The sequence below is a fragment of the Pan paniscus genome, chromosome 2 (assembly GCF_029289425.2).
Source record: "Pan paniscus chromosome 2, NHGRI_mPanPan1-v2.0_pri, whole genome shotgun sequence".
In the NCBI taxonomy this organism is placed as follows: domain Eukaryota; kingdom Metazoa; phylum Chordata; class Mammalia; order Primates; family Hominidae; genus Pan; species Pan paniscus.
The window spans coordinates 168,753,921-168,768,485 of record NC_085926.1 but is presented as its reverse complement, the minus strand read 5'-3'; the positions used below and the strand labels follow the sequence as shown (position 1 = coordinate 168,768,485).

Genomic DNA, 14,565 nt, shown 5'->3' with positions numbered 1-14,565 from the left:
GAATCCAGTTAAAATAATTTTTGGCTACACCTGGGGACACTTCCCAGGACAACAATGACTTGTAGTCTAGTGCCCAAGAAAGCCAAAAAGGCCCGGCAACCTTGGTTGCCACCAGATCCCCAACAGACAGATTCTAAGGGAGAAGAGAAGTTCATCAACTAACACTCATAGTGTGTCTGCATTTTTCCTTCATAATTATGTGAGTTTCACTTAATGGGGCTGTCACTGTAGCTCATTTTAATTGCTATAAATCAATGAGGTAAATCTTTTGCATATATATCAAATATTACCATCCTGATGTTAGAGATTTTCTTTCCAAGGCAAATAGAACTTTCACCAAAAAAAAAAGGATATTTAGAGCACAAAGAAAATAGCAGTAGCTTCTATAAAGCAGAAATATTAAAAACACTGTTACCAGTCCCAAGTGAAATTAAAAACAAAACTAGAAAATAAAAAGGTCTTTCTAACTAGAAATTTAAAACCTATTATGCAGGGTACAATGAAAGGGGAAATACAAAAATTAAGGAATTCCTGAAAGATAATGAAAATACTATATATCAGAATCCATGTAAAAGTATTATCAGGAAAATTCATTGCCCTACCATCTATATAAATAAAAATGACAGAATCAACATAAATAAATAGTAAATCAAACAGCTAGAAAAATAAACCAAAAGGAAGCACACAGGAGGAAGTAACAATAACAAAAGCAGAAATTAATAAGTAAGAAAAATAGCAAATTAGATTAAATACTAGTTCTTTGAAAAATTAACAAAATAGATCGATCATTAGCTATTATTTAATAAAGCACAAATATAAAAAATGAGAAATGACAAGGAATAACTAATGCAGAGGAAATAAAAACTGCAAATCTCTGCACATAAATTTGAAAACCTAGATGATATAGTTTCTTAGGAAAATATGTTTATTAAAATTGACCTCAGTAAAGATAGAAAGCTTAAACAGTAATTTTAATAGAACTACAGAAAGTTGTCAAGAAACTGTCCCACAAAGAAACCAAGCTGGGGTTGCTGTTCCCACAAAGAAACCAAGCTGGGGTTGCTGTTCCCACAAAGAAACCAACCAAACAAAACCAGGTCCAAATGGTTTCACAGGAGAATGTTACCAAACTTTTAGAGACCATATGGTCCTAACGTTATGTACAATGTTTCAGAACAGGGAAAATAATCTAAATTCTTTTTAGGAAGCAAACATTGATACTAAACCTGTTAAAAATAACAAAAAATATATTGACGCAAAAATCCTAATATAATACTAGTTTTTAGACTCAAACACCACGTGAAGAAAGTAATACACTATGTCTACATGGAGTGTCTATCAGAAATGTAAGAATGGTTCAATATTAGAAAATCTCTTAATATAGCTCACTATCATAGGACATATATTAATATATTGGGAAATCTTTTCATCGCATTTTCTATATTAATAGGCCTAAAGGGAAAAAATAAGGCTGGGCATGGTGGCTAATGCCTGTAATCCGAAGCGGATGGATGGCTTGAGCCCAGGATTTGAGACCAACTTGGGCAACATAGCGAAACCCCTTCTCTATAAAAAAATAAAATTAGCCAGATGTGGTGGAGGGCACCGGTAGTCTCAGCTACTCAGGAGGCTGAGGTGGGATGATCACTGGAGCCCAGGGGGTGGAGGCTAGAGTGAGCTGTGATTGCGCCTGCACTCCACTCTGGGTGAGACAGCAAGACACTGTTTCAAATAAACAAATAAATTGAAAAAACATATGATGTTCTGCATACATACTGAAAAAAAAACTTGGGTAAAGATCCATTCTTAAAACATCTCTTTAGAAAATAGAAGATGTATGAATACTTATTTGATGTAAATGAATTTATGTTTATGTATGTTAACATGGTACACCTAACATTAGCTATGTATGTGTATGTATATATATGTATAAATATGTGCATATATATGTGTGTGTGTCTTTGCATAAGATTCCAAAATCTAGCCTTTTCCTTGGTGGAGAAATGCTAAAGGCAGTCTCACTAAGGTCAAGAACTAGACAACAATGCTCAATATCTTGACACCTATTGTTTTGGAAGTATTAGCCAGTACAATTGGACAATAGGAAACAGACATATTAAAATTGTAAGAATAAAAGAAAAGACTATTTTCTGTTTTCAGATGATCTGATAGTATATCTGGAAAATCCCAGATAATGATAAAGCTAACTCAAACAATAAAGTTATTCATCAAGGTAGCAGGAAATAAAATTAACATGCAAAAATAAATAGCTTTATATATACAAATAATAACCAATTAGAATACATAATGAAAGGAAAATGTTCAAAGCCTCTACAAAGATAACTATAAAGCACTCTCAAGAGACAGAGTTGACCTGAACAAATTCCATATTCTTGGTTGATAGCTAGTTAGTAAGATGATAGTTCTACCTAATTTAATTTATAATTTTAATACAGTCTTAATAAAAATATCAAGTTTTTTTAAATGAAGTTAAACAAGTTGTTAATAAAGTTCATATGGAAAAATGAATATGCAAGAATCACTAGGAAAATAATGAAAAGACAGAGCTGAGTGGGGACTAGCATTACCAGAAACTAAAACATATTACAAAGCCTCTATATCAAAACAGTGAGGTACTGGCAAGTGAATAGACACATCAATGGAATAGTATAGAAAATCCAGAATAGATCCAGATACACATAGAAATTTAATATATGATCAAGATAGTATTGCAAATCACTGGGCAAAGATTGACATACATTAATTGTTTTAGGACAACTAGAAAAATAAGATGAATTCCATACAACATACATATGAATAAACTACAAATGAAGCAGAGATCTAAATGAAAGCAATAAAACTATACAAGTCCTAGAAGAAAACATGAGTGACTTCCGCTGTAACCTGGCTTTAACAAAACTGGTTGGAAGTCTAGACACAATAAAAGAGGTATATGTGTTGGTGAGACAGAGAACAAATAAGTGGGACAAAATAAGTAAAAATCTGGATGAAGGGAGGGTGTGTGTGTGTGTGTGCTTTGAACTGTTTTTACAATCTTTTATAACATTTAAATTACTTCTAAATAAAATTTTTTGAACTCAAAAAGTATATATAGTACCATCCAATCTTTATAAATTTATGTCATCTAAAGGAGATAGATAGATAGATAATAGATAGATACAGATGTAAGTAGATAGACAGATGCACACAGACATGTTTACAGACATGCACATCTCCAAAGCATTTAATAGCTATTTCTGAGCAAGTGGGGTTTTAGATATTTTTATGCATTATATTTTTGGTTTCTCTATATTTTCTTGCATGAACATTTCTTTTCACGTAAGATAATTTTGTTAATTAAGAAAGTTCTGGCTGGGCGCAATGGCTCACACCCCAACACTTTGGGAGGCCAAGGCAGGCAGATCACTTGAGGTCATCAGGAGTTCAAGACCAGCCTGGCCAACATGGTGACACCCCATCTCTACTAAAAATACAAAAATTAGCTGGGCATGGTGGTGCATGCCTGTAGTCCCAGCCACTTGGGAGGCTGAGGCAGGAGAATGGCATGAACCTGGGAGGCGGAGCTTGCAGTGAGCCGAGATTGAGCCACTGCACTCCAGCCTGGGCAACAGAGCGAGACTCCGTCTCAAAAAAAAAAAAAAAAAATTCCTCAAAACATTGTTTATAATAGTGAAAAAAGGGATAATCTAAATATCCATCCAATATGCTGAAAATAACAAGTAATAAAATGAAGCAATGAAAAAAGATACTTGTTTTCATTTTAAAGACTGATCAATGTTCAGAATTCCTGTGGCACTATACAACAAGAAAATATTACTTGGATGAAACAGCAATTTGTTAAAAATAATAAAAACAAATAACTTAGGTTTTCCTAAATACACATTGAGAGAAAAGATGCAATGAAGCAAGCGTACACGTTTTAATCATAGTTTTTAATGCTCTTGAATCCAATTAGTAAAGAAAAGGCAAGCAGCAGTAACTTAAGTCCCTATTTCCCTTCCCTGGTCCCCTTAGCTTTCATTAATGAGTATATAACAAAGAACTATACATAGGTTTGGGATTTTAAAAGCAATATTCTTCAGTACTTTTAAGATTGTCCTCAGTATCTCATTGTTGTTTGCACAGGGCTTCAGCCCATTCTTAGCCAAAGCTGCACAGTTTGCGTCCATGAGACTGTTTGCACTTCAATGTCATTAAAGTATATTTTCCCAGAAATGGTAGTGCAATGCCTCATGATGCTCAACACGCTCCACTTTGTAGCACATGGCACAGAAACAAATAGAATGCTGTTTGCTACACATACAAAATCTATATATATTTTTTTACAATACTTAAACAGTGGTAACTTTGATGACTGGAAGTTTGGGTAAAGGGTAATTTAGAGACTTCTCTTTTTTTTTTTTTCAAATCAGCTTCTAGAAAATAGATGAGCTCTTTGGGAGGCTGAGGCAGGTGGATCACGAGGTCAGGAGTTCGAGACCAGCCTGACCAACATGGTGAAACTTCGTCTCTACTAAAAATACAAAAATTAGCCGGGCATGGTGGCGCACACCTGTAATCCCAGGTACTCAGGAGGCTGAGGCAGGAGAATCACTTGAACCTGGGAGGCAGAAGTTGCAGTGAGCCGAGATTGCACCACTGCACTCCAACCACCCTGGCTGACAGAGTGACACTCCATCTCAAAAAAAAAAGAAAAGAAAAGAAAAAAAGAAAATGAAAAAGAAAATAGATGAGTTTTAATAACAAGTATATTTCAGAGATGCACACATTGTCTACTTTCTACATTACAGTGTGATCCTTTGTGCTGTTAGCAGAGCTGAGGTCTTCCAAAAGACAACACTACAGAATAAGGTGAACCATCTGCTCCTATAAGAAACCTTGTGTGATGCACAAACCCAGGACAGATACAGAGCTGCAGAAAGACAAGATGTATGACATATAAAAGGACCACAACAGAGAATTCTATTTAGAGTACTATTTGCCTAAATGTCATAGCATTTTTTCATAGCTCAAAATACACAGATACTTACATTATGGATATATTTATGAATGATTGTAAATAATCTAATGATATATTGTTAGATATGGTTTGCTAAATATTTATCTGTGACTGTAGTATGTTGTGTATATACACATATATATAGAATATATATATATATTCATGAATAAGACTGGGGTATAATTTTCCTTTCTCAAAATGTCCTTGTCAGGTTTTAATATCAAAGTTATGCTGGCCTCATTAAAAAGTTGATGAATGTCTCTAATATTCCCAGAGAGTTTGTAAATTGGTTTCTTAGCCTATTGGCTGCATGTAGTTGATTTATTTAGGAAGTGATCTCAGGTAACAGAAGAAACTGGGAAAAATGAAACTTGGAAAGAACAAAAGCAAACAGAAATGTGCTGGGGACAACCGAGGCTTAATTCTTCTGGAATCTCTCATGTAGTAATATAGAATGCACTAAACCGTCCAATCAAAAGAAACAAAGGAGTAGCAACCAGTTTCATGCAGGCGTAACTTGACAGCACCTCCCCGCATATATTTCACCTTCTACCCCATGGCTTCTCTGACATGAAGCATGGGACACCTGTGGGAACCTCCCTACCAATACCCACTTATATATTTACAACCTAAAAATGCAAGGGAGTTAACAAGCCAAAGACAAACATTTATCAGCAGGGGACAGGAAGCTGTAGATAAATTCTCCCCTGCCCTGAATTAAAAGGTAAACTGGCAGAATGTGAGTTTTGGCATAAAATTGTTACAACTGGCATTGTTTCTTCCTCAATTGTTTGGTAGAATTCACTGCTAAAACATGAACAGTATATAATCTGCCTATGGTCTTTTTGTGGGAAGGTTTTAATTACAAATGCAATTTATTTAAAAGATATAGGACTATTCAGATATTCTATTTCTTCTTGTGTACATTCTGATAAATTGTATTTTTCTAGGAATTTGCTCATTTTATCTAATTTGCCATATATTGGCAAGTGGTAGTTTATCCTATATTATTACTATTAATTGAATTATAACATATATACAGAAAAAATAAACAGATTATAATTTACAGCTTAATGAGTCTTCACAAAGTAAACATACCCATGTAAATATCACCAAGATGAAGAAATACAACACTAACAGTACATAATCTGCCTATGATATTGAGTTTTTTTAAAAAGTTCCATGAACCCACAAATTAGATATAATTATTACTATTGTCTACAGTTAGTAGTTGTTTAGATTTACTCACAAGTTTGCTATTTTCTTTGCTCACCATTTCTTTTGACATATAGGCCTTCTTTCTAGGGTCATTTTCCTTCTTCCTAAAGTATATCTTTCAGAATTCCTTTACTGAAGAGCTCTTGATGGCAAACTTTCAGCTTTGTGGCCTAAAAATGTCGTCAATGCATCTTTACTCTTGAAATGTATTCTTGGTTTTGTTTTGTTTTTTGTAGCTCTAGGTAGACAGTTATTTTCTCACAGTGCTCTGCAGATAATACTCCTTTGCCTCTGGCTTCCATTGTTGCAGATGGAAAGTCAGCTATTAGTATAAGTCATTTAGTAAATATTTTGTCTTTTCCTTCTCTGGGTGCTTTTGAAATGACTTTGTCTTTGTGTTTTGAAGTTTCACTACAATGTATATAGGTGTGCATTTCTTTAAAATTATCCCTCTTGGGGATTCCTGTATCTGGAAATTCGGCCATTATCTCTCTAGATTTTGCCATTTCCCCATTGTCTCTATTACATCCTTCTGGATCTCCTGGTTGACATATCCAGAAAACTTTTATTCTGACATCCTGGTCTCTTAACCTGTTTTTTATACCTTACATCTATTTGCTTTTCCACGTTGCATTCTAAGTAATTTCCCACTCACTGATTTCTCTTCAGCTGTTTACTCTCTTGTTTAACTCATCTACTTTTTCTAATTTCAGTTTTTCTCTTTTTAATGTCTAAATGTTCTCTTTTGTTTTTTTTTGTTGTTGTTGTTGTTGTTGTTGTTTTGAGGCGGAGTCTTGCTCTGTTGCCCAGGCTGGAGTGTAGTGGTATGATCTCAGCTCACTGCAACCTCCACCTCCCCAGTTCAAGTGATTCTCCTGCCTCAGCTTCCCAAGTAGTTGAGACTACAGGCATCACCACCACACCCAGCTAATTTTTGTATTTTTACTAGAGACGGGGGTTTCTCCATGTTGGCCAGGGTGGTCTTGAACTCCTAACCTCAAGTGATGTGCCTACCTCAGCCTCCCAAACTGCTGGGATTACAGGCTTGAGCCACCGTGCCTGGTCTCCTTTTGCTGTTTTTCAAAAAAAAATCTGATCAATTTTGATTGTCTCTGACTTCCTTATCATATCCTAAATACTTTTAGTTTTTGCATATACTACAAATACTTATTTTATATTCTGCATTTCATAATTCCAACATATAAAGTCTCTGTGAGTCTGATTTCATAGGTTTTTGATGTTGATTTTCATCCATGGTGGCTTGTTTTCCTGTATTTTCATGATTTTAAAAAACTGTCAGCTCTGCCGGGCACGGTGGCTCACACCTGTAATCCCAGCACTTTGGTAAGCCAAGGCGGGCAGATCACGAGGTCAAGAGATTGAGACCATCCTGGCCAACATGGTGAAACCCCGTCTCTACTAAAAATACAAAAATTAGTTGGCATGGTGGTGCACCTGTAGTCCCAGCTACTTGAGAGGCTGAGGCAGGAGAATCACTTGAACCCTGGAGGCAGAAGTTGCAGTGAGCTGAGATCTTGCCACTGCACTCCAGCCTGGTGACAGAACAAGACTCCATCTCAACAAAACAAAACAAAACAAAACCTGTCAGCTCATATTCCTTGAAGCTCATCTCAGGGAATTATTTGTACCTGGATCTAAAATGCATTTCTCCAGAGAGTATTTGCCCTTGCTTCTGTCTGGTGTTAATAATACAAGCACACTTTAAACTACATATTCAGTTTGGAGCTTTTTCATGCTATCTGAGCAGAGCTAATTCAAGTTCCAAACATGTATGATCATTGCTTGTCATTTCTGCCCCTAAAAATTATTTTACTTTTCCACCAGCTCAACCATACATTAAAAAATTATTTATAAAACTGTATTTTAGGCCGGGCAAAATGGCTCACACCTGTAACCCCAGCACTTTGGGAGGCCAAGGTGGGCGGATCAGTTGAGGCCAAGAGTTCGAAACCAGTCTGGTCAACATGGCGAAATCCCTAGTAAAAATAGAAAAATTAGCCATACCTGGTGGTGAGCGCCTGTAATCCCAGCTACTTGGGAGGCTGAAGCAGGAGAAATGCTTGAACCAGGGAGGCGGAGGTTGCAGTGAGCTGAGATTGCGCCACTGCACTCCAGCCTAGGCGACAGAGCAAGACTATGTCTCTAAAAAATAAATAAATGCATACATAAAAATAAAACTATATTTTAGCCATTTGTAAGGTAGTTACATATGGAGGGGTTTTTCTGTGTTTTTTTTTTTTTTTTTTTTGCTTACTGATCCGTTTACTAAGGCTTCAGCATCATGTAGATCCAATGACTGAAGTTTATAATATATTAAATACGTATCTATCATCTATTATATCTTATATTGGAAGAGCTGGAAAGGCACACTCCCTTTCATTGGTCTAGAGTGTCTTGGCTCTTTTCAGACATTTATTGTGTCATACGTTTTAGAATTAGCTGTCAACACAAGCCATAAAGAACGAAATCACATACTTTGCAGCAACATGGCTGCAGCTGGAGGCCATTATCCTAGGCGAATTAATGCAGGAACAGAAAATCAAATACTGTACTTCTCACTTATAAGTGGGAACTAAACATTGGATGGATACTCATGGACATGAAGATGGCAAAAATAGACACTGGGAATACTAGAAGGGGGGAAGGGTTGAAAATCTAATTATTGGGTACTATTTTCACTACCTGGGTGAAGGGATCAATCGCACCCCAACCCCACCATCACTATATATATTCATGTAACAAAACTGTACATGTACCCTCTGAATCTAAAATAAATGTTAAAATTTTTTTTAATTAGCTGTCAAATTTTTAAAAAATAACTATAGGGTATTGACTAGCATTGTGTTACTATATACGTGTGCACACGCACAGTTTGGGAAGAACTGAATTATTTACAACTTTTAGTCTTCCCATCTGCACATTTCTCGCTAATATTCTTGGATTTTTTTCTAATTGACAAACATTTTTCCCCCATTACAGTTTCTAATAGTTATTTGGTGATTACTAGTTCTTGTGAAACAGGTATGTTTTCATATCCTCCTTGTACAAATGGCTTAATAGTGCTTAAGGAGTTTATTGTCAAGACATGGAAGACTGCTAAAGACAAGCAAAATAGAATCATTTCTGCCCCTCAGCTTAGGCAGCCCTTGAGGAGGAAATGCCAATTGTTCCCTTTAATGTTTGGAAAAAGAAATGTGATGATTGTAGCTCTTAAGGCAGACAACTAAAAAATCTTGTTGAAATGGATTTCTTCTAGGAATTCAGGGCCTCTCTTCAGACTCTACAAGTCATATGCTCTATTAAAGCATAGTTTCCACGATAACTACTTGCTGGCATAAAGGCCACGAACAGTTCTTACTTTCTGGGGTCATTCTTCAAATTAACAACAAAGTCCACCCCATCCCTTACCCCTACCCCTAGGTATGATAATTTCATCTCCACGAAAACATATTACTGCTAAACCCAAGCGGTTCAGCATGCCACTTTTCGGATCTGATGTCAATTTACAATCCCTCAAAGCTCAAAAGCTACTTTTTCCTTTTGTCAGCAAGACACTTCCACCCTCGTGTGTCTTGTACATACTGATAGTTAGGTCACAGTAAACATTCATTGAATTTTAACTGGGAGCATTTTGGATGGAAATCAAGACACCTGGGATTAACTGTAAAACCCATGATAAATTATACCAAACGAATGAACAAGAAGCAAGCACTACGTGTTTTTCCCTTTGAGACAGTCTCACTGTTACCCAGGCTGGAGTGCAGTGGCGCGATCTCGACTCACTGCAACTTCCGCCTCTCAAGGTAAAGCGATGCTCCTGCCTCAGCCTCCCGAGTGGCTGGGAGTACAGACGCGCACCACCACGCGGGCCAATTTTTTAAAAATTGTTTGTAGAGACGGGTTCTCCCTATGCCTATGCTGCCAAGGGTGGTCTCGAACTCCTGGGCTCAAGAGATTCTCCGGCCTCGGCCTCCCAAAGTGCTGGGATTACAGGCGTGGGCGTGTAAGCATATATATACATGCTTTTTTTTCCCGAGGACCTGGTCCCCGAAGCACCAATTTCCCTCAACAGTCATTTAGAAAACGAGGCTCACAGACAAAACACAAACAAATAACTTTTTCGCTGGAGGATTATAACTGCAATAAAAGATGAGATCCCAAAGCAACCTGAGACACTGCCTTGCCCTGATTGGAAAGGGGATTCCGGTGATTAGTGAAAGATGACTCCTGCATCCCTCGCGTGCGTCCGTATCCGGGAGCAGCCACTAGGTAACTGTAGAGGCCACTGCAATTAATCGGCTTGTACAGCCAGGAGCGGAAACCCGAGAGTCGTCAGTTCAACCACAGCCACCCGCGTGCGCCCGCGGAAAGCCGATGGCCTACTCTCGTCGGGCGCGCACTGGTTTCCTGGGTTACCGGCCTCAGCGCTCCTCCCGCTTTCTTTTCCGGGAGGCGACAATCTGACGCTCTCAGCGCGTGACGCAGCACGCTTTGATATAAATACAGACCGCGCGGCCGTAGCTTCCTCTCTGCTCTCGCGGCCGACTCGCAAGATGGCGCCGGTGAGTGAGCGGTGACTTGGTGGGAGTGTTGTGCGGCAATTTAACGATTTCTGCTGTAACGATTTTTGCATCTGTCGAGTGGAGACGTCTCAGTCAAGATAAAGGGAGGGGAGTAGTGGAGTCTGGGTCAGAAACACAACCAAGACGCGAGGATCCTGAATTGTTTTTCGAGACTCCCTGGCAGCTGCCATGAGGTCTAGTGGAGTTGGAGCTGGGCCCGGAATTGGTTTAGGATGGGTGGTTTTGGACACGCGGGAAAGAGGGAGGCACAACTGTAAATGGGCTGGTGGTACTGCAATCTGAGCCATTTCTTTACTATCTCGCGCCTGATAATGCTTTTGCCACTCAGCACTGGGTAGGGGAAAGGTGGGTAATCGGGCCGGTCTGACGACCTTTGCCAGGCCAGAGGGAGCTCCTAGGCGCTCAGCTCCCGCGATGGCCGACATCACAAGTTTTTGAGAACTTTCAGTTGGGGAAGAAGTTTCTCGGTGAAGTAATTTTTTAGAAAAGTATAAGTCTAGATTCCAGCAATGTGAAATAAACGTGCTTCAGATATTTTACTTAAGTCATTAGTAAGGGAACCAGTAAGATGTTAAAATGTTCCTAAGAATATCTGAAAAGCTAGATATATATGCGCAATTTACAAATAAAGTTAGGATAAAATTGCTGGGCTAGCTACAAAACTGGGTAATGCCCAGCATGGCCATAAACCCTATAGGGTTATCTGTTCCATTAGACAGAAATTGTTTGTGTCTCCCAAATTAACTTCTGCGCCAACTGAGTAATTATCTTTTGGCACATGTTACCGTGCTACCTGAGAAAGCAAACTAAGGTGTAATACTTGGTAGCCACTTGGGTGAATCTAAATTGGAGGTTATAGTCTGATAAATACAGATTTGTTTGTTCATATTACAGTGAATGTACATGGTTGCTGGCCACAGTAACATTTTGCTTATGTAGCCATATTATATGGTCTTGGTATAAAAGGTTTGGATATGGAAAATTTAAGTTCCACGGTGTTGGTTTTTGGGTTTTTTTTTTTTTGAGACAGAGTCTGTTGCCCAGGTCGGGGAGTGTAGTGGCATGATCAGGCTCACTGCAACCTCCGCCTCCCAGGTTCAAGCAATCCTCCCCACTCAGCCTCCTGAATAGCTAGGATTATAAGCATGCACCACCACACCTGGCTAATTTTTGTATTTTTACTAGAGATGGGGTTTCACCATGTTGGCCAGGCTGGCCTCGAACTCCTGACCTCACGTGATCCTCCTGCCTCAGCCTCCCAAAGTGCTGGGACCGCACCTCTGGCACTTAACTGAGCTTGGGCTAGGCAGTGTACTAATCTATTCCCATCTGCAGTGGGGTGGCAGAAAAGCACGATAATTTAAAATTGATCATTGGTAGTATAGAAAACAATGAAAGTCCGTAACTTTTTGACAACTTGAACATATTAGGACTTGGTTAGAGGTTCAAATCAACCCCGGCGTGGGTAGTGGTGGTGTTTTTTTATTTATTGTTACATTTCTGTATATGTAACCTAACAGTACATTGTACAGATTGCATTGGTACAAACTTTAAAATTGTTTATATAAATTGAATAAATTGTTTTATATAGCTACATAATTATTTCTCATTTATGTAGCAGAAAGACAAGAAGCCCAAGAGGTCAACCTGGAGGTTTAATTTGGACCTTACTCATCCAGTAGAAGATGGAATTTTTGATTCTGGAAATTTTGTAAGTATCATTCTACTCGGCTTATTTTTATAATCAGAGTTATTGATAATGGTTTAAATATATAGTATTTGATAATAACCTAAGCTCTATTCCTAGGGTACCTTCCCTAGTGAATATCTAGGGTTCTCTTCCCTAGTTTTGCATTTTTTCTGTTTTAAAATAGGAGCAATTTCTACGGGAGAAGGTTAAAGTCAATGGCAAAACTGGAAATCTCGGGAATGTTGTTCACATTGAACGCTTCAAGAATAAAATCACAGTTGTTTCTGAGAAACAGTTCTCTAAAAGGTTGGTACTTTTGCAAATTTTAATAAAATTATAGTAGTTTTGGAATATTTCATAGAATATGTAGTTATTACATGTATTCTGTTTATATGCAAGAATAAATATGAACTTTAGACTAAAGGCCTACATAAATGGGAAATTCAGTAAATGAGTGCCAATTGCTGAGTCTAGTTGTAAGTGTCATTTATTGCTAGAATATGAGCCAGTTGTGTCCACAGTCCCAGTCCAGTAAATTATACGCCCTGTAAATCCAAGTTGTATATAACCTTTAATGCTGAGTACTTTAGTATTTGAGTATGTTGCAAGAAACATGTCTAATGTGTACATAGGAGGATTGTCTCAAGTTATTTATTCAGTAGAGGTAGCCAATCAAAGTCAAAGTCTTAACATCTTGCTGCCAGTTTTTATTTGTTGAATTTATTCACCAAATATTAAATACTACATGGGCAGCACAGGACTGGGTAACCCAACAGTGAACCAAGCAGGCAGTTTACCAACCACCAAGAAACTTCTAGTGGAGAAGAGAGTGAAATGGAATTAATCAAGCAGTGATAAGTGCTGTAAGGGCATAAAACTAGTTGCAGAGTTTTTGGGTACGTTGGTAAGTTGGTCAGGAAATGAAATGCAGAAGTGAGCCTTGCAGTTGTTACAGGCAGGATGAACCAGAAGCCTGGCAGATTAAAGTAATAGTAACAAAGCCAGTGTGTCTGGGGTATAGTGTTCTGGGAGGAATGCATGAGATTGGAGGGTGTCTGGGGAGCAGATCTTGAAAGCCGTGGGATGTGTAATGGGAAGCAATTGTTTATTGTGGCTGAAAAAGACTAGGGTGATACATCTGGTGGAAACTGAAGATGTAAGAGCTAATTTCAGTGAGAGACAATGATGGCTTGGACTAAAGTGGTTGCAGTACATGTTAACTGAGATTATAATCACTAAGGATTCAGAGATAAAAATGTAGTAGCTATAAATCAAGGATCTTACAGATAATCAGATAATTACTGTAAAATACAACTCTAGTTACATTAGATGTAGAGAGAGCCCAAGAATTTTCAGAGAAGTTGAGACTTAATGAGCATAGTATGGGTTTAACCCTATTATTAATAGGTTGCCTGTTGAGCCGGGGTGGGATTGGGAGCTAGGGGGCTTAATAGTGGTGAACGAGGTGTTAACGTTTTCACATATATATATACACAGATAATATATTTGAAGAGTGAAATCATATTGCTTAAATAATTTGGCTGTGGCAGTTTGACAAGAGAATGCTACCCTAACAATCTTGCACAATGTATAGCGTGGCAGTATGACAAGAGGATGCTACCCTAACAGTCTTACACAATACATCCTGTGAATGGAAGGATGAAATATTTTGGAGGAAGCTAGGTACAGAAAAGATGAATATGATGATGTATATTTTTCGTATAGTAAACCTTTACATAGTAGGAATTGTATTTTACGTTTTTATTTTAAAGGTATTTGAAATACCTTACCAAGAAATACCTTAAGAAGAACAATCTTCGTGATTGGCTTCGAGTGGTTGCATCTGACAAGGAGACCTACGAACTTCGTTACTTCCAGATTAGTCAAGATGAAGATGAATCAGAGTCGGAGGACTAGGCAAAGGCTCCCCTTACAGGGCTTTGCTTATTAATAAAATAAATGAAGTATACATGAGAAATACCAAGAAATTGGCTTTTAGTTTATCAGTGAATAAAAAATATTATACTCTTGAA

The 14,565-nt window shown here is 37.9% G+C and overlaps 1 protein-coding gene across 2 annotated transcripts; it reads left to right on the top strand.

Moving 5' to 3' along the window:
• Positions 1 to 10,675: 10,675 nt before the first annotated feature.
• RPL22L1 (ribosomal protein L22 like 1) lies at positions 10,676 to 14,565 on the top strand. 2 transcript variants are annotated; one of them, XM_003831927.5, is made up of 4 exons: positions 10,676 to 10,821; positions 12,461 to 12,553; positions 12,717 to 12,838; positions 14,305 to 14,565. In XM_003831927.5, exons 1-4 carry the CDS (start codon positions 10,813 to 10,815, stop codon positions 14,447 to 14,449), a joined length of 369 nt encoding a protein of 122 aa, XP_003831975.1. In that variant the 5' UTR covers positions 10,676 to 10,812; the 3' UTR covers positions 14,450 to 14,565. The 2 variants fall into 2 exon arrangements, with proteins under 2 accessions (XP_003831975.1, XP_008955554.1); XM_008957306.3 differs by having other exon boundaries at positions 10,693 to 10,821; positions 12,464 to 12,553.